Source organism: Geotrypetes seraphini, chromosome 3 (assembly GCF_902459505.1).
Source record: "Geotrypetes seraphini chromosome 3, aGeoSer1.1, whole genome shotgun sequence".
Lineage (NCBI taxonomy): Eukaryota > Metazoa > Chordata > Amphibia > Gymnophiona > Dermophiidae > Geotrypetes > Geotrypetes seraphini.
The window spans coordinates 29,016,704-29,039,770 of NC_047086.1; the positions used below are offsets into that span (position 1 = coordinate 29,016,704).

The window sequence follows — 23,067 nt, forward strand, 5'->3', positions numbered from 1 at the left end:
GAAACAATATATTAATATCAACATTTAAATATTTTTCAATATATTTTTGCATATATTCACATATATTTTTTTTTATATATTTTTATATATTTATATATTTCTTCTTTCAATATATTTAAATATATATATAAACATATTTTTATTATTTTTTTTTTTTTATATATCTAAATATATTCAAAAAAAATTTTTGAAATCAAAAGATTTACCTTACTTATCATTATCAGATTTTTTTTTATAATCATTTGCAAATTTCCTGTATGAAGAATAAACATTTGGTGTATTAGAATTACCGATTCAGAGAATTTAAAACTTATTAGGTAAATTTGCGTTTCAAATCCAAGATCTTTTTATTTCTTTATCTTAGTTATTTTTTTTTTGAAACGCAAAGTTTTACATTTGAAACGCAAGTTTAGCCGGAAGCACCGCCTATTACAGGAAGTAGCTTTAACCAATCATATTTTGCTATCTTTCTATCTCTATGAGCGTTTTCTGTCCAATCAGCATGCTTCTTAGTCTTTTGTAAAGGAAATTCTTCCTCCGTCATCATTCAAGACGGATCTCTGTCCACTTCTCTACTTTGCATGTAAGTTTGTTCCGTTTAAAATTCTAGAACTGAATCTTGTATATTTCTTACGATTTTACTTCTTCTTTGCTTCTTATGTAGAATGTTGTTTGTTATTCAAAAATTCATTTGGTCTTCGTGTGCTCTTCTTCCGTTGCTCTGAAAGTTCCAATTTTCCAACTGAAGATTTCAAATTACTGTTAAAGTTTTTGTCATTCATATAAATATATATATATATATCTATCCATATTTTATGAAGTAATCATCCTTATATTGTCATTGGTTGTTCATGTTGATTTATAAATTCTTGTAGTTTTATAGGGTCATTAAAGTTCTGAGTCTTGTTAGCGATAGTCACTTTCATTATCGCTGGGTAAAGGAGCCCAAATCTAGCTCCTAATGTTCTTAGTTGTGGTCTCATGTCCAAAAGTTGTTTCCTCTTCATTGCAGTTTCTTTTGCGAAATCTGGGATAATGTGTATTTTTGAGTCCTGGCATTTTAAGTTTTTGTTTTCCTTGGCAAGTCGGCATATTTCAATAGCTTGTTGGTGTCTTAGAAGTTTAAATATTAAAGTTCTCGGTCCCGTTTGAGTATTATTTCTTTGTGCTGGAATCCTGTGTGCTCTTTCTATTTCTAGTTCTGTTTTGAATTTTAAAGGCAATATTTTGGGTAGAAATTTTTCCAGAAAGGCAATTGGATCGTTTTTTTCTACACCTTCAGGTAATCCAATTATTCTCAAATTATTCCTTCGTTCGCGATTCCTGCTATCTTCAAGATTTTTTTTAATTTCTGTCACTTCTTTCCATATGATTTTGCTGTGATTCATATCTATGTTTAATTGTTCTGTATTATCTTCCAAAGTTGAAATCCTGTTTTCTGTTATGTCTACTCTTTTAGTAAGTATTGCAGCTTCTTCTATCGCTTTTTGTAATTTTTTATTACTGTCTAAGACAATTTCTTTGATTTGTCTTAGTTCTTCCATAACGTCCAGGTTTTTTTCTGTTGGTAGCGGAGATTTAAAAGGTGTACCTGGCTCTGGTTTCGATCTCTTGTTACTTCCTGATGTTCCTGATGTTCCGGCTCCCAAATCAGCTTTATTTTGTTTAATTGAAGTCATGTTGTATATATTTTTGTAAATTCTCAAAAATATTTGGTAGTATTTCTTATATATATGCTTGTTTGTGTGGAGCTACTCGTTTATCCAACCATCCGAGTTCGCGTCCAAGCCACGCCCCAATATAAATGTCTTTTAAATTTTGGGAAAGATTCTTCCTTTCTCAATTCTGTAGTTAAACTATTCCATAAAGTTAGAACCAAATAAAAAATGCACAATTTCTAATTGATACAAGATGAGCCTTTAAAATACGAGGTACAGCTATTTTATCATTCAATGATCTTAATAATCACCTAGGCATGTAGAATAACACTAAGTTAGAAAGATACGGAGGTTGTTGTTCAAATACTGCTCTAGGTGCCAACATCAAAATCTTAAATTTAATCCTAAATTCCATTGGTAACCAATATAATTTTCAAGTACAAAGGAGTCACATGACCTCGAATACATGCATGACCTAACAATTGAATCACAGCATTTTGTACTGTTTGCAAACGTTTTAATTGCCCTGCTGTTATTCCTGCATATACTAAATTACCATAATCGAATTTGGATAGTACAAAAGCATGAATTAAAATATGTAAAGATTTCTCATCTAAGAAATTTCGAATAGCTCTAAGCTGTCTTAACACATAATAATAATAATAATAATTTATTTCTTATATACCGCTATACCGTGAAGTTCGAAGCGGTTTACAATAAAGATACATTTGACAGTACATGGGATACAAACGGTTTACAATACAGATATGTTTAGTCAGTACATGGGATGCAAGTGGTTTACATTAAAGATTCATTTTGTCAGTACATGGGATGCAAGTGGTTTACATTAAAGATTCATTTTGTCAGTACATGGGATGCAAGTGGTTTACATTAAAGATTCATTTTGTCAGTACATGGGATGCAAGTGGTTTACATTAAAGATTCATTTTGTCAGTACATGGGATGCAAGTGGTTTACATTAAAGATTCATTTTGTCAGTACATGGGATGCAAGTGGGTTACAATACAAGTGGTTTATTATCAAGGTGCATTTTGTCAGTGTATGGGATACAGGTGGGTTACAATAAAGATACATTTAGTCAAATCCTTTAGCCACTACAGAAGAAACCTGTTCTTCAAAGTTCAAATGACAATCAATTATGATTCCCAAATACCAAAAACTTTCTTAATACAATGGTGATCTACAGAGAAATCTAAATGGGCCATTGCCTTATCTCCTGAGATATAGCATGCTACTGTTTATGAATTTGATATGGGAGAAAAGCAGAGCATAAATGCCATTTTAAATTAAAACAAAATGTGAATAGAGGCGGGGACAGATAAATTTGAAAACCCAAGATAAAGTTCTTACCCCTGGCAGGTGTCGCACACAGCAGTTGCATTTTCCACAAAGTAAAATCTGCAGCGATTTTGCTGACCTCTTCTTGGACATAATCGATGCTTTCAACTACCACAGTCTGTTGCGATTCCAATTGTCCTTCAGGCTCTGTGAACAAGAGCCCTGTGTCACGTAGCCGAGTTGAGACTTTCACTAGGACACAGAATCCAGAGGAGCAAACTTCAAAAGCTTTCCTATAAGAAGCAAAGCAAGAAATTGAATTTTACCAAAGGGGAAGAGAGATTTGCATTGATTTGATGAAAACTATCATTGTGTTCCTCTAGCCCTGAATGAACATCAAGTTCCAAATCAGATATTCATTCATTCAATTTTCTATACCATTCTTCCCGTGGAGCTCAGAATGGTTTACATGATTTTATTCAGGTGCTCAAGCATTTTTTTTCTGTCCGTCCTAGCATGCTATCTAATGTACCTGAGGCAATTTATTTATTATTTATTTATTTCGATTTCTATCCCGTCCTCCCAGTAGCTCAGAACAGGTTACAAGCCAACATTCACAATGGAAAACATTTTGGACAGTACAAGACTATAAAGCAACTTAAGTACAGGAGAGTGCAGAAAGGAGGGGGAATATAATGGGGTCAAGGGGAAGTTTGCAGTTAGAATTTCAGTTGTAGAGGAGGGTCTTTACTGCTTTCCGGAAGGTCAGAGAGTTCTGTAGTCTGATTTGTGGGGGAGAGTTGGTTCAAGAGATGGGGGATAAAATGGATATAGGAGTGTTTGCGGGTGGTTTCTGACAGGAGAGACCTTCCTGGGGGGATACATAGGCGTTTCTCCGTTTCAGAGCGGAGGAGGAGGGTGGGGGTGTACAGGGTTAGCTTGGTTTCTATGTATGCTGGGGTGGTGGCATAGATTCTTTTATGTGCTATCACCAGGGCCTTGAAAGCACAGTGTTGGGGGGATAAAATGACTTGCCCAGGGTGAGAAGGAGCAGTGTGGGTTTGAACCTACAATCTCAGTGCCGAGGCTGTAGCTTTAACCACTGTGCCATACTAGCTATGTTAATACTAAAATAAAGCATTACATTAATGACTTAAAATACAGTCATCTAGTTTCTTCTATTTTGTAAAAAATTGACTACGGATAGGATATTTAATTTCGAGAATGTGGTTGTTCCACCATATTTACACAGTATGACATACATGTCTCAAAATCAAGATGATGCAAGCAGGAAGAATATAATGGAAGCAAAATGTTTTAATCAATTACATTTTTTATTTCTCTTATTGCCTTGCTGATCACCTACCACCACTTTTATATCTGTTAGCTGCAATCGATATGCCTCTAAGATTTTAACAAATGCTCCCCATCAAGGAGTCAAGAACTAGTACAAACATCAACTGAAACAAAATACAGTAATTGTATGATATGACCTATGTATAGGAAACATCAGTATTATTTGAAATCATTTTTTTTTCTTGCAGTAGCAAATTGTGTTAAATTTCAAGCTCCTCCTTAAGCCTCATCCAAAATATATCCATTCTCCCCCTCAACCATACCCCCTTCCTAGCCCAAGTGTTTCTGCTCTCTAAGGATGCAGATTCCTCCTCCAATCAAGGTATGCTCTTTGTGCAATCAGTATCATAAGTGATTAGCAAAGTTATGCTTGTTATATTTCACTATGATATCATTCCAATTATGCCACCGCTGTAGGAACACTGCCCAGTTTATACTTAAGGTCTTCCATGCAATAAAATAACTGCAGAAGATGGAAACAACTCAATGGCTTCTGTGATCTGTATAAAGTATAAGAACATAATAGCCTTACAGGGTCAGACCAGACCTCACGGTGGCCAATCCAGGTCACCAGTACCTGGTAAAAACCCAAAGAGTTGCAACATTCCATGCTACCGATCCAGGGCAAGCAGGTAGTATATCAAATTTTTACAAACATACATTAAGACTGAAAAAGTCTGCTTTGTACCAAACTGAAGACTGCATTCTGATCCTTCTACAAAAAATGAATGGCGAACCAATTAAGATCTTTCTTATTGCTTAGACATTTCAACTATCATGAGCTAACCTTCACAACTGACGCTTTGAACTAGCTAATAAAGGGGTCCTTTTAGTAAGGCGTGCTAACAAATTTAGCACGTGCTAAATGCTAAGGCGCCCATAGAATATAATGGATGCCTTAGCATTTAGCGAACGCTAATCTTTAGTGCACCTTAATAAAAGGACCCTAAAGTTATTTGACTTGCTTTTCTTGTAATGCTGCTTTTAGAAGGATCTTTACATACTGCTTTTAATTTTATGGGCCCTACATTATAGAATGTACCGTATTTTTCACTGTATAAGACACACTTTCCCCCCCCCAAAAAAAATGGGTGGAAATAAGGGTGTGTCTTATGGAGCGAATACCCCCCTACCTTAATTCCTCCGGCAGTCCAGCACTGTAGGGCTGGAGCTTTCAACATCCTACCCTTCCCTCCGGCTTTCTCCCAAGCGGCAGAGTCAGAGCAGCGCAGAAGGGAGGCACGAGTTTTTTGCTTCCTGCCTTGTCCTGCGCTGTTCTGTGAATGGCTGGTTAATATGACTCCTCCCCCTAGAACTTCACTGGCCGTGTGACCTCCAGTCAGACAGAAAGCGGAGGGAGAGTGCTGGGTGCCTGCTTGGAGGAGGAGGGTGAGGGGACGCTCGCAAAGCTCAAGCACTTCCTGTGCGTGCGGCGCAGGGCTTTGGGAGCAGAACCAGGGGCCGCGATGGCAGAGAAGAGCTGCGACTTTAGTGGGCTCACCGTGTCTTTCTGCTGTAGGTGTGTCGGCATGCCACCCAGGGAGAGGGGTGCTCACTTGGCGAGCTTCTCCAAATGGGTCCGGCTGAACGTCGGGGGCACCTATTTCCTCACCACCCAGCAAACGTTGTGCAGGGATCCCAAGTCATTCCTGTATCGACTGTGTCAGGCCGACACAGACTTGTATTCGGACAAGGATGAAACAGGTGCTCATCTAATAGGTTTACTTTGGGCCAGTACTCAATTATTTGAGACATGGGAAACTTGTCATTAACAAGGACTTGGCAGAAGGAGTGTTAGAGGAAGCTGAATTCTGATTGTCAAGGGAAATGAAAGGGAATGAGACCAGTTTCCAGAAATGCAGCAGTGAGCTGGTGAGTATTGGCTCTTCCTATAACTATGGAAATGAAGATCAGGCTGAATTTTTATTTATTGTCTCCAAGGAATTGCACAATACACTAGGCCTGCCTGCCTGCCCTGTCCCAGCCTACCACTAGACCACCAGAGGGGGGACAGGGTACGGAGCCTGGCAGGGAAGGGGGGGGCAGCCTGGCAGGGAGTGTAGGGTTGGGTGCAGAAGCCTGGCAGGGAGAATTTGGTTCAGATTTTTTTTTTTCTTGTTTTCCTCCTCTAAATCTAGGGTGCGTCTTATGGAGCGAAAAATATGGTATTTTGTTATATATTATTAATTATATATACGCTTCTTGAAAACTTTAAAGTTTTGTGGGTTATTTTTTTAAGTGAAACTGTAAATACCTGATTGTACTGATGTTTCTGTTTATTCATTTATAACCCGCCTTTATCCAAGGCAGGGAACACTACAACATAAATAAGTAAATCATACAATACAAAACATTAAAGACAACAAAAAGAGTCACAGCAATGGTTAAATTGGTAAAGAGATCAGAGCAATAATAAGAGAGATAAGCCTCTCCAAAAAAAATGGTGCTTCAGCATCAGCTTAAAAGAGGTAACATTCCTTTGTTGTTTCAACTGGGGACATGGAATTAGAAGCTGACAAGACGGGAGGGTAGTGAGAATGACAACGGTTTATTTTTAATTTTCTGTAATGGATACTATAAGAATATTAAGTGTGATATTTGAGTATAAAATGTTGTATTTACTGTTACACTTATTGTAAGTATTGAAAATAATAAAGAAGTGGGGAAAATTTTTTTTTTGCTATTTTCTGCCTGCTTTTATTTTTAGGATTTTTCTTTGGGGTTCTTTGATATTGAAGTTTTCCCTTTTAAGCACCTATAGTATTGAATTTATTGTATTATCGTTTCCCTTTTCCTTCTCTTTATATAGATAAATGTAAGTAATTATTTTTTTCATAGGTACTATAGAGATTGTGAGCTTGTTGGGATAGCAAAATTCAAAGTACCTGATTAGATTTTTAGCCATTACTTAAGTCAATTTAATTGTGTTGTAATTGCTGTTTCAATAACCTTAGCTAATAAGTAGTGAAGATAAAGGATGAAAATTTAAAAGCTCATTATATCTCCAATGACTTTTAGACAGGTTGCATCATTACCAACTTCAAATCACCATTCTTCAAATTTTGATTTACAATCTTAATCAAAAAAGCACAGCCAACCAATCCATTTCCCCCTAACAGCAAAGGGATACTCACATTGAACAGCACACTTTCAAATAACAGCACACCTCAACCTTCCTAACCTCATCACATTCCACCCAAAGTTGCGTAGTCTCCATGAAGTTAACCTTTGACAATTGAACACTAGGTAAAGAATCCAAACTCTGGCAAATCTTGGACTCAAAGAATATACTAAAATCATACAGGTCACCTCTCCTTAGTCAATTGTAGCCTCTTATAATAAAAACTACCCTGCTCTCTGGTTTCTGTCAATTTATACTCATTCAGTTTCAAAAGAAAGGACTCCCTCACATCAATGTTCTGGGTTGTTCTCTACTCCCTTTGCACCTGCTCATACCTCAGTTGACACAAGGCAGAACTGAGCCCCAGCAGAGGCCTGAAACTCCTACCCCCAGCACCCTCCTTCATCGGGGCAACAATATCCAAAAGCTGTTAATAAGGAACAATTCCAGGGATCCACCATCTCCTCTACCCTTGTAAATGCCCCTCCATTTAATAATGGAGTCATAAGTATGGTGGAATCCACTTTAGGCCTAACCTTCCTAGGAGGTACAGGCTGAGCCTGGTCAATAAGTGGCTTTTGTAACATTGCACTTAATATCAGTAAAACATGGTCTTAGCCATACAACAGGCAAAACCTTTACCATAATCATAACAAGCCAGGCAGCGGGCGCAAACACCAAATCCCAAATGTGACCTACCTGATGTATGGATTGAATTACCACCTGACATAAACTGAAAGTTAATAAAGCATCAAGCCACACATGAGACAAGAAGCTATTAGGCATGATGGGTAAATTAGAGTCCCCTAGTACTATCAATCTTAATGGATCAATAAGATGATTCATTAACAAATTCAGCAAAGACAATCATATTGTAGGCAAAGCAGGTGGACAATATGCCAGAGACAAATGGAACAATATACATCACCCCATCACTAATACATCTGCAGTATAAAAGTGTCCTCCAAACCTTCTGAAACTGTAAACATCATGATATATTAACAATACCTCTCTTCCCATCCCTTCACACCCAGTTCCAAACAAATGTAAGAACATAAGAATTGCCTACCAGGACAAACTGAAGGTCCATCTAGCCCAGCATCCTGTTTCCAACAGTGGCCAACCCTGGTCTCAAGTACCTAGCTAGATCCCATGTTTCCCCGAAAATAAGACAGTGTCTTATATTAATTTTGGACCCAAAAAACGCACTAGGTCTTATTTTCGGGGTAGGTCTTATTTTTTTCATTTACAATGATCATCTCTCCCTTACTCTCCTCCACCTTAATTCCTCCTCTTTCCTTTCTCTCCCCCACATGTGCATCTTTCCTCCCCTCTCATCCATCCCCTTGTGCCTTTCCTCTGCAGCATCTTCCTATCCCTCGTGCAGCAGAACCCTTGCCCAGCTTCTATCCTCCCTTCCGTACAGTTGCAGCCAAACCCTTGAGCAGCCCCCCTCCCCTGCGCCAAACCACACTGACCATCCCATCCTTCCATCTCTCCCTCCCATCCGAACCCTGCTGACCACGAGACCTACATGCCTCCCTCCACAGAGCAGTGTCAGCAGCACTCTAAACAGGCTGCTTTGCAGTCTTCTCCAAGCTTCTGTGTGCTGTGTTGCTGATGACATCATCAGTGACACGGCAGAGGGAATGCATCGGCGGAAGAAGCTGCAAAGCAGCCTGTTTAGAGTGCTGCCAACGCTGCTCTGTGGAGGGAGGTAGTAGGTCTCGCGGTCGGAGAGTCGTCGAGGTTTGGGCAGGAGGAAGAGATGAAAAGATAGGAGAATCAGCAGGAGTTCAGCTGCACGGTGGGGGCGGAGACATGGGAAAGTGCTGCTGCCAGCGAATCCAGGGACTAGGGCATATTTTAAGACCTACCCTGAAAATCATGCTAGGTCTTATTTTTGGGGAAACACAGTAGTAACGTCTGGAGAAGGCTTGTAGGTACGCGCCTGGCCCTTCCCTTCATTGCGGCACCAGCGGGACTGTAAGTAAATATAGTGGGCGAGCGGCGGTGGTGAGCAGACGGACGGGCGGGGAGCGAGCAGATGGATGGACAGATGGTCGGGTGCCGGACCGGGAGGAGGAATCAGCGGCGGGTCAGCTTGGGAGCAGGCAGGCTTCGGCGCAACTTCAGGGGATGACGGGAAGTAATTAAATACAGCTGGTGCAGGTCGGCGAGGGGGGCACTAAGGACACAGGAAGGAGGCACCGGGGCACTAAGGATATAGGAAGTGGCACCAAGGACATAGGAAGGAGGCACTGAGGGCACTAAGGACATAAGGAAGGAAGCACTGAGGGCACTAAGGACATGGGAAGGAGGCAATGGGGCACCAAGGACATAGGAAGGAGGCAATGGGGCACTGAGGACATAGGAGGGAGACACAACGCGCAAAAAGAAAATTTGTGAGGATTCAGCAGCTGGCAGCCGCAGGAGTGCTGTTTCCTCCTGCAGCATCAGACCCCCCCGTCGCTCCCCCCCCGCACTCCCCCCTGTCATCCCCCTCTGTCAAATTTAAGAACCCATTGTGGCCCATGGGTCAAAAGGCTTGCCCATCCCTGGCCTAACCCCTTCTTGATACTCACCAGGAGTAAAACAGGGTCTCAGAGGTCTGTCGTTTTATTTGATCTACATCTGCTTTCACAACCCTCATCTGAGCCAACATCTCGGCGATTCCAGTGGCTTCCTGCTGCCAGACTTGGTCCTTCTTCCGCATTGTGCACCCAGTGGGCAGCCGGTTTGACAAAACAGGAGATGAACAGTTTGTTTCTGATAGTAAAACATCTGGCATGGATCCCTCCTGGGGGAATGCTGGAATTCGTTCTGCTCCCATATTCCTAGCGTGGCTGGTTTTCCTCTCTGCTTTTGTGCTGTTGTCAGAGCTAGCAGCACGTTCAGAAGGACAGCATTGAAGAAACCAGCCAAGCTGCTCCAGGACCATGATACATTGCATAGAGAGATGCTGTAGCTTATCCACCCACTGCTGCAGCCCATTTTGGGGAGGAAAAGCTACGTTATAGTCTCTAGAAACATTCATTTGGAAATTTATTTCCTGCACACAGCTCAAGAGATTCCTAAGTGAAAAGCAAAGAGAGAGAGACAGTCGAATTAAACACCATCTTCTTTACCAGTTTGAGCAAGAGATGTGATAACTACTACAGGTTAAGGCACATTATAAAATATATTTAAAAACTTATCACTAGTCACACAATTTAGTATTTGGAACATAAAAGCAAAGTGTTAGAAGTTTAATAGAAACAAAAAAGGACGGCAGATAAAGACCATGCAGCCTACCCATCCATACCTACTTGGTCCATGCTTTCTTAAATTCAGATACTGTCCCTATCTCCATCACCTGCACAAGAAAGAGGTTCTTGCATCCTTTCTGCAGAGAAATATTTCCTGAATCTATCCCCTTCTCAGCTTTTTTCTATGCTCCCTTGTTCTACAACTTGCTTTCAATCAAAAGAGATCTGCCTATTATGCATTTATGCCATGAAATATTCATGTCTACACAATACCTTTTTAAAAATTTTATCAGGCATTATTTACCATCTATTTGGTCATCATATTCTGTTTCTTAAGAACAGCTGCTTGGATTCTCCATTGCTGCTCAGTACCTTACCTCACTGTAATCCACCGTTCTGTCAGAATGGCGAGAGACTTCCTCTGCTTCACCAGCAACTTCAGCAGGTGTGCCGTGAATCCTTTACATCTCTCAATATTACCCATACCAATTTCCTGTGGAGAACATAAAGCAACACAAAACAGCTTTGCTGAACACACATCTAATACCACAAACTCTGATACCACAAACACATCTAATACCACAAACTGAACCAAGTGCAGAACCCCCAGGGCCAACAGCTAGATAAGCAAAAAAAAAAAAAAAAATGTATAGAGAAGAACAAACACGAGCCAGATAAGGGGGTGGAAAGGATAAAGTGATTAAGAAATGGCTTGGAAATGAAATGGCTAATGGGAGATATGATAGAGGTCTAACACAACCTGAGTAGAGTGGTATGGGCTAACTCAAATAAATTGTTCACATTCAAAAGTATAACTAGGGAACATAAAGAGCTGCCATACTGGGACAGACCACAGGTCCATCAACAGTGGCCAACTCAGACTAAACATATTTTATGCTGCTTATCCTAGAAATAAAAGAAATAAGCAATGGATCTTCCCACATCCATCTTAATAATGATTTATAGACTTCTCTTTTAAGAAGTTATCCATACCTTATTTAATCCCTGCTAAGCTAACAGCTTTCACCACATTCACTGGCAATGAATGCTAGTTTAATTACACATTGAGTGAACAAATATTTTCTCCTACTACTTAGTAGCTTCATTATATGCCCCCCTAGTCTTTCTGGAAAGAATAAACAGGCGACTCGCATCTACCTGCCCTACTCCACTTGGCATTTTACAGACCTCTATCATATCTCCTCTGAGATGTCTCTTTTCCAAACTGAAGAGCCCTAGACTTTCCTCATAGGGAAATTGTCCCATCTCTTTGATCATTTTTGTTGCCCTTCTCTGTACCTTTTTAAAATTCTGCTACATCTTTTTTGAGATGCTATGAAGTTACCTCACCCCTCTACCCCCAGGGATCACTGCTCATATATAGAGAACCAAATAATTAGGACTACTCAAATCAATTCACTTCACAACCAATCAAGATAACCTTTATTCTATGCAATCACTGTGGTGCTTTAATTCCAAGACACACTATTTGGAGGCTTAAGGCTTGTCCCATCTGTCTTCAACTTGCTAGTATTAAGCAGGGCTGTGGAGTCGGTAGATAAATGTTCCGACTCCGACTCCAGGTACCCGAAATTTCCTCCGACTCCACAGCACTGGTTAATTTTCAGATCGCTAAAATGGAATGTCAAGTTGAGAGAAATAAGCATTTTCGACACCACCTTCTTTTTGATTTTAATCAAGGTTCTAAGGCCGCAGAAGCTCCTCGCAACATTTGTGCTGTGTATATAGTGGGTGCTATAGCTGAAAGAATCGCTCGTGATTGGTATGCCAAGTTCAAAAATGGAGTCGGTAGATAAATGTTCCGACTCCGACTCCTCAGTTTTTTGTACTTCTGACTCCGACTCCAGGTACCCGAAATTTCCTCCGACTACGACTCCACAGCACTGGTTAATTTTCAGATCGTTAAAATGGAATGTCAAGTTGAGAGAAATTAGCATTTTCGACACCACCTTCTTTTTCCTTTTAATCAAGGTTCTATGCCAAGTTCAAAAATGGAGTCGGTAGATAAATGTTCCGACTCCGACTCCTCAGTTTTTTGTACTTCTGACTCCGACTCTGACTCCGGGTACCCGAAATTTCCTCCGACTCCGACTCCTCGACTCCGACTCCACAGCCCTGGTATTAAGGAGGAGCTCTGTAAACTTAGACAGGAATTGAATACAATTAAAGCAGCTTCCATCACTCCACAAAATCATACCAACTTACCACATTTACCTCTACCTCAAACAATAAAACAGCCCAGGAATAAATGGATCACAGTAGGCTCAGGAAGACTGCGACATGTAACACAGAAACATCCACCTTCACAAATATTACCTCTACAGAATTCCTTCGCTCCACTAATGCACTGCAATACTCAAGAAAACAGAAGGGAGGTGGGACTGGAATCAATGAAGGTAACTTGAGAGAACAAGCGCACCCTAAGCACAAATAAAAAAGCCCAAAACAGAAAATTATTGCTTTTAGGGGATTCCATTATCAGAGGCATTAACCTTGGAACACAAGGCGAGGAGACCAAAATAGTGAAATGTCTTCCAGGATCCTCAGCTACCAGGAGTTCTGATTATAATTAAGGAAGAAACTAAGGATTTTAACACCAATGTTGTTATCCATCTGGGAACAAATGACCTGGCCAACAACTCTACATATGCATCGCAGAAAGCTTTCCGGGAGCTTGGTGAGGGCTTGAAACCTTTTGTAAAGACTTTAGCTTTTTCTGAAATACTGCCTGCATATGGAAAGGGAGAGCAAAGAGTAAAAAACACAGAGGACTTTAATAGATGGCTCAAAGCCTGGTGTCATCAAGAAGGCTTTAGGTACATAGGAGGATTGGGAAATACATGGAAGGACAAGAAGCTATATTGCACTGATGGGCTATATATTACTACAGCAGGAAAAAGAAACCTTGCAGAGAAATTTAGACAATATGTTTCTAGGCATTTAAACTAGAAGGTGGAGGTGGTATGTGTATGAAGGACAAATATAGAGACCACCCCCGGCAAAAGACTAGATGTGATAGTAAAGATGTGTTAGTAAAGGTTGCAACGTAAACAATATCAACAACTCACTCATTAGCATTGCAATAGTAAGTGAAATGAAACAAATCTATACGAAAAAGGAGATTACCGCTGAAAAATAGCTGGAAAGCGATGACCAGAAATGCTCGCAGTCTAAGCAACAAGGTTTATCATTTGCAAGCCCTGATGTTAGAGGCAGATATGGATATTGTTGCTATCACAGAGACATGGTTCAGTGAATCCCATGGATGGGATGTAAACATACCGGGATATAATCTTTTCAAGAAGGACAAGAGATGGTCAAAAAGTGGAGTAGCAGCTCTCTATGTAAAGATTGATATCCAAGCGAATGAAATGTAAGAGACCTGGGGAAAGGAAGAAGCAATATGGATCACTCGAAAAAGAGAAGATGGAACTTCTAACTACATGGGTGTAGTCTACAGACCTCCAACTCAATCACAGCAAATTGATAAGGATCTGATTGTGGATATCCAAAAGTTGGGAGATTTCAACTTGCCAGATGCGGACTGGAACGTTCCGTCTGTGGAATCGGAAAGAAGTAGGGAGATTGTGGATGCCTTTCAAGAGGCTCTGCTCAGACAAATGGTGACGGAACCCACGAGGGAAAAAGCGTATTGGATCTGGTCCTCATAAATGGATATTTCTTCACATAAAGGTCCGTAGCAATTTTTATCACTCCTTTCAGCTTAGACCACTGTCTTTCCACTTCTCATATGTCCTCCCATCCTAACAGTTATTCCTTCAGGTACTCTCCCATTTTATTAAAGTCCGTACGTTTGAAATCTAGGACTTTAAGTATCGTGCAGCCGCTCTCCACTTTACCCGTTATATCAAACCAAACCGTTTGATGATCGCTACTTCTCTAATGTTTGAGTGGGTGCTCACCTGAGAAGTAGCGATCATCAAACGGTTTGGTTTGATATAACGGCTAAAGTGGAGAGCGGCTGCACGATACTTAAAGTCCTAGATTTCAAACGTACGGACTTTAATAAAATGGGAGAGTACCTGAAGGAATAACTGTTAGGATGGGAGGACATATGAGAAGTGGAAAGACAGTGGTCCAAGCTGAAAGGAGTGATAAAAATGGCTACGGACCTTTATGTGAAGAAAATAAATAAAAATAAGAGAAAAAGGAAACTGATATGGTACTCCAAACTAGTGGCGGAGAAAATAAAGACAAAAGAGCTGGCGTTCGTGAAATATTTAAAAAAACCCAAGAAGAGGAGTGCAAAAAGGACTACAGGGTGAAACTGAAAGAAGCCAAGAGAGAGATACGTCTGGCGAAAGCACAGCGGAAGAACATATGGCTAAAAATGTAAAAAAAAAGGAGACAAAAATTTTTTCAGATATATTAGTGAAAGGAGGAAGATGAAAAATGAAATTGCTAAACTAAAAGATGCTAGGAACCGATATGTGGATAATGATGAGGAAAAAGCAAACGTACTAAACAAAACTTCTGCTCTTGTGTTCACGGAAGAAATTCCTGGAGAAGGACCAAGATTGTCTGGCAAAGTTACATGGGAAAATGGAGTAGATTCTGAAGGTGAACAAAACGATGGGACCGGATAGGATCCATCCCAGGATACTGAGGGAGCTCAGAGGTTCTGGTGGGTCCTATTAAAGACTTGCTCAACAAATCTTGGGAGACAGAAGTGGTTCCTGGGGATCGAAGAAAAGCGGATGTGGTCCCTATTCACAAAAATGGTCACAGGGATGAAGCAGGAAACTACAGGCCGGTAAGCCTCACTTCGGTTGTTGAAAAATTAATGGAAGTGTTGCTGAAAGAAAGGATAGTGAATTTCCTAGAATCTAATGGTTTACTGGATCTGAGGCAACATGGCTATGCTAAAGGTAAATCTAGCCAAACGAACCTGATTGAATTTTTTGATTGGGTGACCAGAGAACTGGATCGAGGACATATGCTAGATGTCATCTACTTAGATTTCAGCAAAGCTTTGACACGGTTCCTCATAGGAGGCTGTTTAACAAACTTGAAGGGCTGAAGTTAGGACCCAAAGTGGATTAGAAACTGGTTGTCGGACAGATGCCAGAAGGTGGTGGTCAATGGAAGTCGCTCGGAGAAAAGGTGAGTAGTGGAGTCCCTCAGGGTTCGGTGCTGGGCCGATCCTGTTCAATATGTTTGTGAGTGACATTGCTGAAGGGTTAGAAGGCAAAGTTTGCCTTTTTGCGGATGATACCAAGATTTGTAACAGAGTAGACACTGAAGAGGGAGCAGAAAATATGAAAAAGGATCTGCAAAAGTTAGAGGAATGGTCTAATGTCTGGCAACTAAAATTCAATGCAAAGAAATGCAGAGTAATGCATTTGGGGGATTAATAATCAGAAGGAACCGTATATGCTGGGAGGTGAGAGGCCTATATGCATGGACGGGGAGAGGGACCTTGGGGTGATAGTGTCCGAAGATCTAAAGGCGAAAAAACAGTGTGACAAGGCGGTGGCTGCTGCCGGAAGGATGCTTCAAAACCATAACAGGTTCATCCCCAATCTATCTATCCCATTATTTCAGATTTCCAGGCACAACTTGTACACATGGTGCCTACTTGTTCGCTTTTCCATCCTTGAAGGGCTGTATCTATATGAGATTAAGAACATAAGAATTGCCACTGCTGGGCCAGACCAGTGGTCCATCGTGCCCAGCAGTCCGCTAACGCGGCAGCCCTTAGGTCAAAAACCAGTGCCCTAACTGAGACTAGCTTTACCTGCGTACGTTCTGGTTCAGCAGGAATTTGTCTAACTTTATCTTGAATCCCTGGAGGGTGTTCTTCGATCATTCCAAGCAGGCAAATGGAATAAATGTTTAACCAACTTTATCTCAAACGCACTTTCTTACCAAACTTTCAGGAAGTCAATCAAAACTTATCTCTGATAAATTTCTCTGACTCCACTTCTGCCTTGATGCACCTCTAAAACACTTCCAAGAAAATATGATTAATCTTTCCATGCTAATGTAATTTTGAAAGATTTTTGTAATATCGCTGTCTGTATACAGTCTCTTCCTCTGTAAACCGCTCTGAACTGTTTGTGGTATTGCGGTATATAAAAATTAAGTTATTATTATTATTATTATGTCTATGTTAGCAGTTTAAGACTGGAATCATAAGTTATCAACTTCATTATTTGTCAACTTTCAGCTTCTGATTTTGATTGCTTAAAAATCTTTTCTTCTATCTACTTAATCTTAACTTGACATGATATGGCAATATGGGTCTGGAAAAATTATATCTTAGAAATATACTTATTAGCGTGGTACTACAGTGGTATTAGATAAGGATTCTTCTGGAACTAGTAAGACCATTAACTACACTATCCCCCTCTTTTACAAAGCCGAGCAGCAACAGCCCCGAAGCCCTTTAAATCTCTAAGGGCTTTGGGGCCGTTACCGCAGCAGCCTGCACTAAACGCTATCTGTGAACACATGTATCCTTTTGAACTGCTAACCCTGCTGGCCTTTGCATAAAGTTCTTGTCTTCATTCCCTGCTGGGAGGATACTTCTCCAAGATTCTGTGGCCATTGTTCATTTATGCTGAGCCGTTATCAGTGCTGTATGACATATGCAAGAGTACTTAACATATGCAAGGCACCCTGAAAAGTCATAAAACACCCATAACAAACAACAACTCCGAAGGGCAAAGGGGGAGTAGGGATGTAGGGGCCTGGTACCAAGAAAGGACTTTTACAACACAGGCTGGACATTTGCTGCCTGCCATTGAAGCAAGCCATGGGAACCAGGCAAGGCCAGGGTGCTGGAATGTCACTCTTGCATCTTTGTTTCAACTTCTACATAAGATTGTCTACAAGGACGCCATCCTGAAGATGATGTACAGTGTTGTAAAACCACAAATCAGCATCTGCAAGGTGATAAGGATTCCAGACATGGAGGAAGGTAAAGAAAGTTCAAGAAGTGCCCTCTGTTCTTGCTCGGGCCCCCCTCCTGGGAGTAGGGGGGGGGAATAGATAGGTATACATTTTTGTACCAATAGGGAAGTACATGACCAGAGTTCAGGGATGTGCCTTTTTGGAACAAAGAAAGAATTTCTCTATATAAAAATCCATTCAGGCACAGGTAAAACTAGAGAGATCATCTCAGATATACTGGCGGGGATGTGCTAGTCCCCTGCCTGGCATATCAGTGTAAGTTCTACTCTCCATTGCATATTCTGAACTGACTATATAATATTTCTTCTGCTATGTCTTTGCTGCTGTAATTTTGTAAGTTTTTATACTAACAATAAAAATATTGTCTGTTTTGGAAAATACAATGCTGTCTCGTAGTCATTCCAATGAGATAAAATAAGTGTTTATAATCTTTATTCATTTTCTTTTGTTACAACAAGTGTTTTAAATATACATATTAGAATCTTAAACATATACACTTGATAAACACACTTATTATTATCAAGTTTAACATTTTTTAGAAAATTAATTTTATACAAAATTTATAATATTATGCAGTAGATCTAAATTTATATAATTTCTTTTAAATGTGTTAATCCCCCCTCCCTCCCTCCCATTCAATCAATAATATTTAAAAACATCTTTATTGTAAATTCATTCAACATTAATATAGTGTGTAAAAACCAAAAATAAAGTCCCACCCCATTCCCTTCTAATCAAATTTCTATCTTGGGAAAAGTTAATCATTCATTACAAAAATCTGTTAATGGTCTCCATATCTTTTGAAATTTATTAATATATCCTTTTTGTGTTGCTATGGTAAGCTCCATTTTATATATGTGACAAACAGAATTCCACCAGAAAGTGTAATTTAACCTGTCATGTCTTTTCCAATTAAATGTGATTTGTTGTATTGCTATTCCAGTTAAAATAAATAAAAGTTTGTTATTACTTGATGATATTTGACTTTTTGTTCTCATTGTTGTTCCAAATAATATAGTATCATATGTCAAGGCTATTGGGTTTTCTAACATCCTATTAATTTGAGGCCAAATTGATTTCCAGAATGTTAAGATGAATGGACAGAAGAATAAAAGATGATCTAATGTCCCAATTTCAACATGACAGTGCCAGCATCTATTAGATTTAGAGCTATCAATTCTATGTAAACGTGTAGGGGTCCATAAAGCTCTATGTAAAAGAAAAAACCAAGTTTGTCTCATAGATGCTGATACCGTACATTTTAATCTCCAAGACCAAAGTCGTGGCCATTGAGATGCATTAATTTGATGCTTTATCTCAATGCTCCAAATGTCTCTAAGACCATTTTTTGGTTTTTTATTTATATATCCGGATATTAATTTATACCACTGTGCAGCTTCATGTCCTATTGCGTTTATCTGGAAACACAAGAATTCCAAGCTGTGATAATTAGTAAGATTTTTCCATTCAGGGAACCCTACTTGAATGGATTGCTTCAATTGCAACCATCTAAAATATTGTGTTTTATTAAGATCAAATTTATGTTGCAATTGTGAAAATTCCAGCATTTTACCATTTTTTATTATGTCGTCTAAAATACGAATACCTGCTGTCATCCAGTTTTTCCAGATTATTTTGAAACCGCCTATTTTGATCTTGGGGTTTAACCAAATTGTTTGAGTTGTTGATTTACTAATTGGAATAGGAGTTAGATTACTTATGTATCTTAAAGTTTTCCATGTATCCATGAATATTTTATGTTCTTTGTATAGCCTTGGCATCGTGATACTAACTACATGACTAAGACGTAATGGAAACATAAGTCTCCATTCTAGCCAAAACCAATCTGGTATATTTATAGTGGGTTCTGGGAGGATCCAATACATACCATGACGTAAGATATAGGCTTGATGATACCTATAAAAGTTGGGAAAATTTACCCCTCCCTCCGCAATTGATCTTTGTAATGACACTAAAGCAATTCTGGGATTTTTCCCAAGCCAAATAAATTTTGTCAATATTTTATTTAATTTTTTATAAAAAGAATTTTGGAAGAAAACTGGTATCATTCCCATTTGGTAACAGACTACGGGTAATATCATCATTTTAACAGTTTGTATTCTTCCCCACCAAGATAAGTGTAAAGGGTTCCATTGCTCACACATCTCTGTTACTTTTTGTAATAAATTTTTTTCATTAATTTTCATTGTGTCATCTAAATTTTTTGTAATCCAAATTCCAAGATATTTAATTGCATCCTCTTTCCAAACAAAAGAGAATGATTTAAATAAACCTTTTGTACAATGTATATTTAATGGAAGTACTTCTGATTTGTTCCAGTTTATCTTATATCCTGAAAATTTTCCAAATTTTTCAATCAGTTCAAGTAAATGTGGAATGGTAGATTTTGGGTTCCTCAAATATAATAATAAATCATCAGCATAAGCTGATATTTTATATTCTTTATCCGAATGAGGTATACCTTGTATCTCCTTTACTTGTTGGATTGCTAATATTAAGGGTTCTAAAACAATATCAAACAATAAAGGAGACAAAGGACATCCTTGTCTAACTCCTCTTTGTAGATTAAATTTTTCTGAAAACGTATTATTAATGTATAATCTAGCAGAAGGGGAGTTATATAGTGTTTGTATCATTTGTGTGAATCCAGGACCTATTCCAAACCAATCCAATGTCTGATACATAAATGTCCATTCTATTCTATCAAAAGCCTTTTCTGCATCTAAAGAAACAGCAAAAGTTGGCTCATTCATTTTCTTTGTTAGGTATAACATATGGAAAGCTAATCTAGTATTATGAGATGAATGTCTTTGAGCAACAAATCCTGTTTGAGACATACTTATAATATGGGGAAGAGCTTTAGCCAATCTTAACGCAAGTATTTTTGCTAATAATTTTCCATCTACATTTATTAAAGAAATTGGTCTGTAGTTTGATACCAAAGTGGGATCTTTATTTGGCTTTGGTAAAACTATTGTTAATGATTCTGCCATAGTGCCTTTAGTACAACCTTGATTTAGTTGATATTGAAAAAGATTTAATAAATAGGGTAATAAAAAATTTTGAAATGTTTTATAAAATTCTACTGTATAACCATCACCACCTGGAGCGGATCCAACTCTAAGGGATTTCAAAGCTGTTCCTAATTCTTTTAGTGATATTTGTTCTTCTAAACTTCGCCTTATATGTTCAGGAATTTTTGGACCCTTTAATAGTTTCAAGAATTCTAAACCTTCTTTTTCTTTATTTAAATAAGTCTCGGAAGAATAAAGAGATTTATAAAATTTTAGGAATTGTTTTAAGATTGGTTCTATTTTTGTTAGTGTATCACCTTTTTCATCTTTTATAGCAATTATTTTTGTTTTCTTTTTTTTCACTTTTAGGTAATTTGCTAGTATTCTTCCCGACTTATTTGAGTTTCCATAATACAGTGCCTGCTGAGAAAATAAATCTTTTCTTATCATTTTTGATGATATTTCATTGTATTTACCTTTAAGTTTTAACAGTTCTTGTTGTGTAGAATAATCCCATTTTTCTATAAGTTTTAATTCTAAATTTTTTATTTCTTTTTCTAAGTTAGTATATTGTTTTTTATTTTGTTTATTAAGATATGCCGAATAAGAAATAATTTGTCCTCTTATTGATGCTTTAAATGCATCCCATAATATTTCTTTAGAGATCTCATCTTTATCATTTATTTGAAAAAATTCTTTCATTTTTGTTAGAAAATTTTCACAGAATATTGGATCAGCAAGCAATGCATTATCAAACTTCCATATTGGTCTATTTGTGTTTTGATCTGTGATCTTAATTTCAATCCATACCCCACCATGATCAGATAAAATGATTGGATCAATGGCAGCTTTTGTTACTTGATGTGCTAGATGTTTTGATATAAATATATAATCTATTCTTGAAAAAGAATTGTGAACATGAGAACAGAATGAAAATTCCCGTCCATCAAAATGAAGTATACGCCAAATATCTATTAAATCACAAGTTTGTATTAAATTATCTAGGCCCATTGATTTCATATATCTACTTGGGTTTTTATCCAATATAGGATCCATAACAGCATTGAAATCCCCCGCTACTATTAGATTTGAAGTAGCCAGTGGTAAAATCAATTGTTGAAGAGTTTTAAAAAATTCATTTTGGTTCGAATTAGGGGCGTATATATTTAATAACGTCATGGTAGTATTTCCCATATTCATTTCCACAATTATCCATCTTCCATTAATATCTGCTGTCTTTAATTTGAATGTAGCAGTACATTTTTTATTTACCAGAATAGCAACACCTGCTTTTTTCTTTGTAGCTGGTGAGAAAAAACAATGTTTGACCCAACCTCCTTGTAGTTTACTAGATTCAATATTTGAGAGGTGGGTCTCTTGTATAAAGCATAAATCCGCATCTTGCCTTTTTAAAAATAATAGTGTTTTTTTCTTTTTTATCATATGATTTAGACCATTAACGTTTAAGGATATTATTTTAAGATCCATTTATGTATTTTTGATATATTTTTCTTAAAATTATATGAATTATTTTCCTTAAATTTTGTTTTTCCCAGTACTTAAAATATTTTAGAATATATCCTTTTTCTTCTTTATCCCATTCTCCATTATTTTCCCCCCTTTCCTTCCCTCCCTTCCCTCCCCTTTTTAATATGACCACTTGGATACGCATATTGAGGTTAGGTGTATATAACTCCTATAAGCTATTACAATATATAACTATATTTACTACCATTATTATTTATTTTATCTTTTTAAATTTATTTCCCCTTTTAGAAATGTTTTAATTTATTTCATTCTATTATAAATTCCCAATGTATAATTTATTTTTTGAGTTTATTATTTTGTTTTGGTTTGTATTGTATAATAAAGTAAATGTTTACTAACAGTGAATTCTAAGTAGTAACAAGAAATGTTTTCATTTTTAAATATTATGTATGAATTATATTCTTTCCCTATTCTTTAAGGAGATTATTACATATGACAACATGTGACAAACTTTTTTTTTTTTCCAGTTTCTTTGTTTAGAATGTTCTTGCAGTTCAAAACATAGTTCCATATTCTTCCCATTCTTTTCAGTTGGTGTTGAAAGTTCTGTTTCTGTATCGAATTCTACATTTGTATTCCATATCTAATCTTTATGTTTTATTAGTTTAAATATAAATATAAATATAAATACAAATGCAGTATTCGATATTAAGTTCTTGTTTAAGAGGTCATTGGCTGTTCATATTGATCGAGGAAATCCTGAAGTTTTGTAGGATCTGAAAAGTTTTGAGTTTTGTTGGCTATGGTGATTTTCATTACTGCTGGATAAAGAAGGCCATATCTTGCCCCTAGAGCTCGTAGTTGGGGTCTCATGTCTAGGAATTGTTTTCTTCTTGATGCAGTTT

At 38.0% G+C, this 23,067-nt stretch overlaps 1 protein-coding gene across 2 annotated transcripts in view; it reads right to left on the minus strand.

Annotated features, from left to right (window-relative positions):
* MDN1 (midasin AAA ATPase 1) overlaps nucleotides 1-23,067 on the minus strand; it is a 943,760-nt gene that overhangs the window by 142,139 nt on the left and 778,554 nt on the right. For both annotated transcript variants that reach the window (XM_033936734.1, XM_033936735.1), the window contains exons 78-80: nucleotides 11,060-11,175; nucleotides 10,020-10,508; nucleotides 3,030-3,250 (exon numbers count right to left, since the gene is read on the minus strand). In XM_033936734.1, coding sequence (XP_033792625.1) covers nucleotides 3,030-3,250; nucleotides 10,020-10,508; nucleotides 11,060-11,175 — 826 coding nt within the window. The remainder of the gene's footprint in view (nucleotides 1-3,029; nucleotides 3,251-10,019; nucleotides 10,509-11,059; nucleotides 11,176-23,067) is intronic.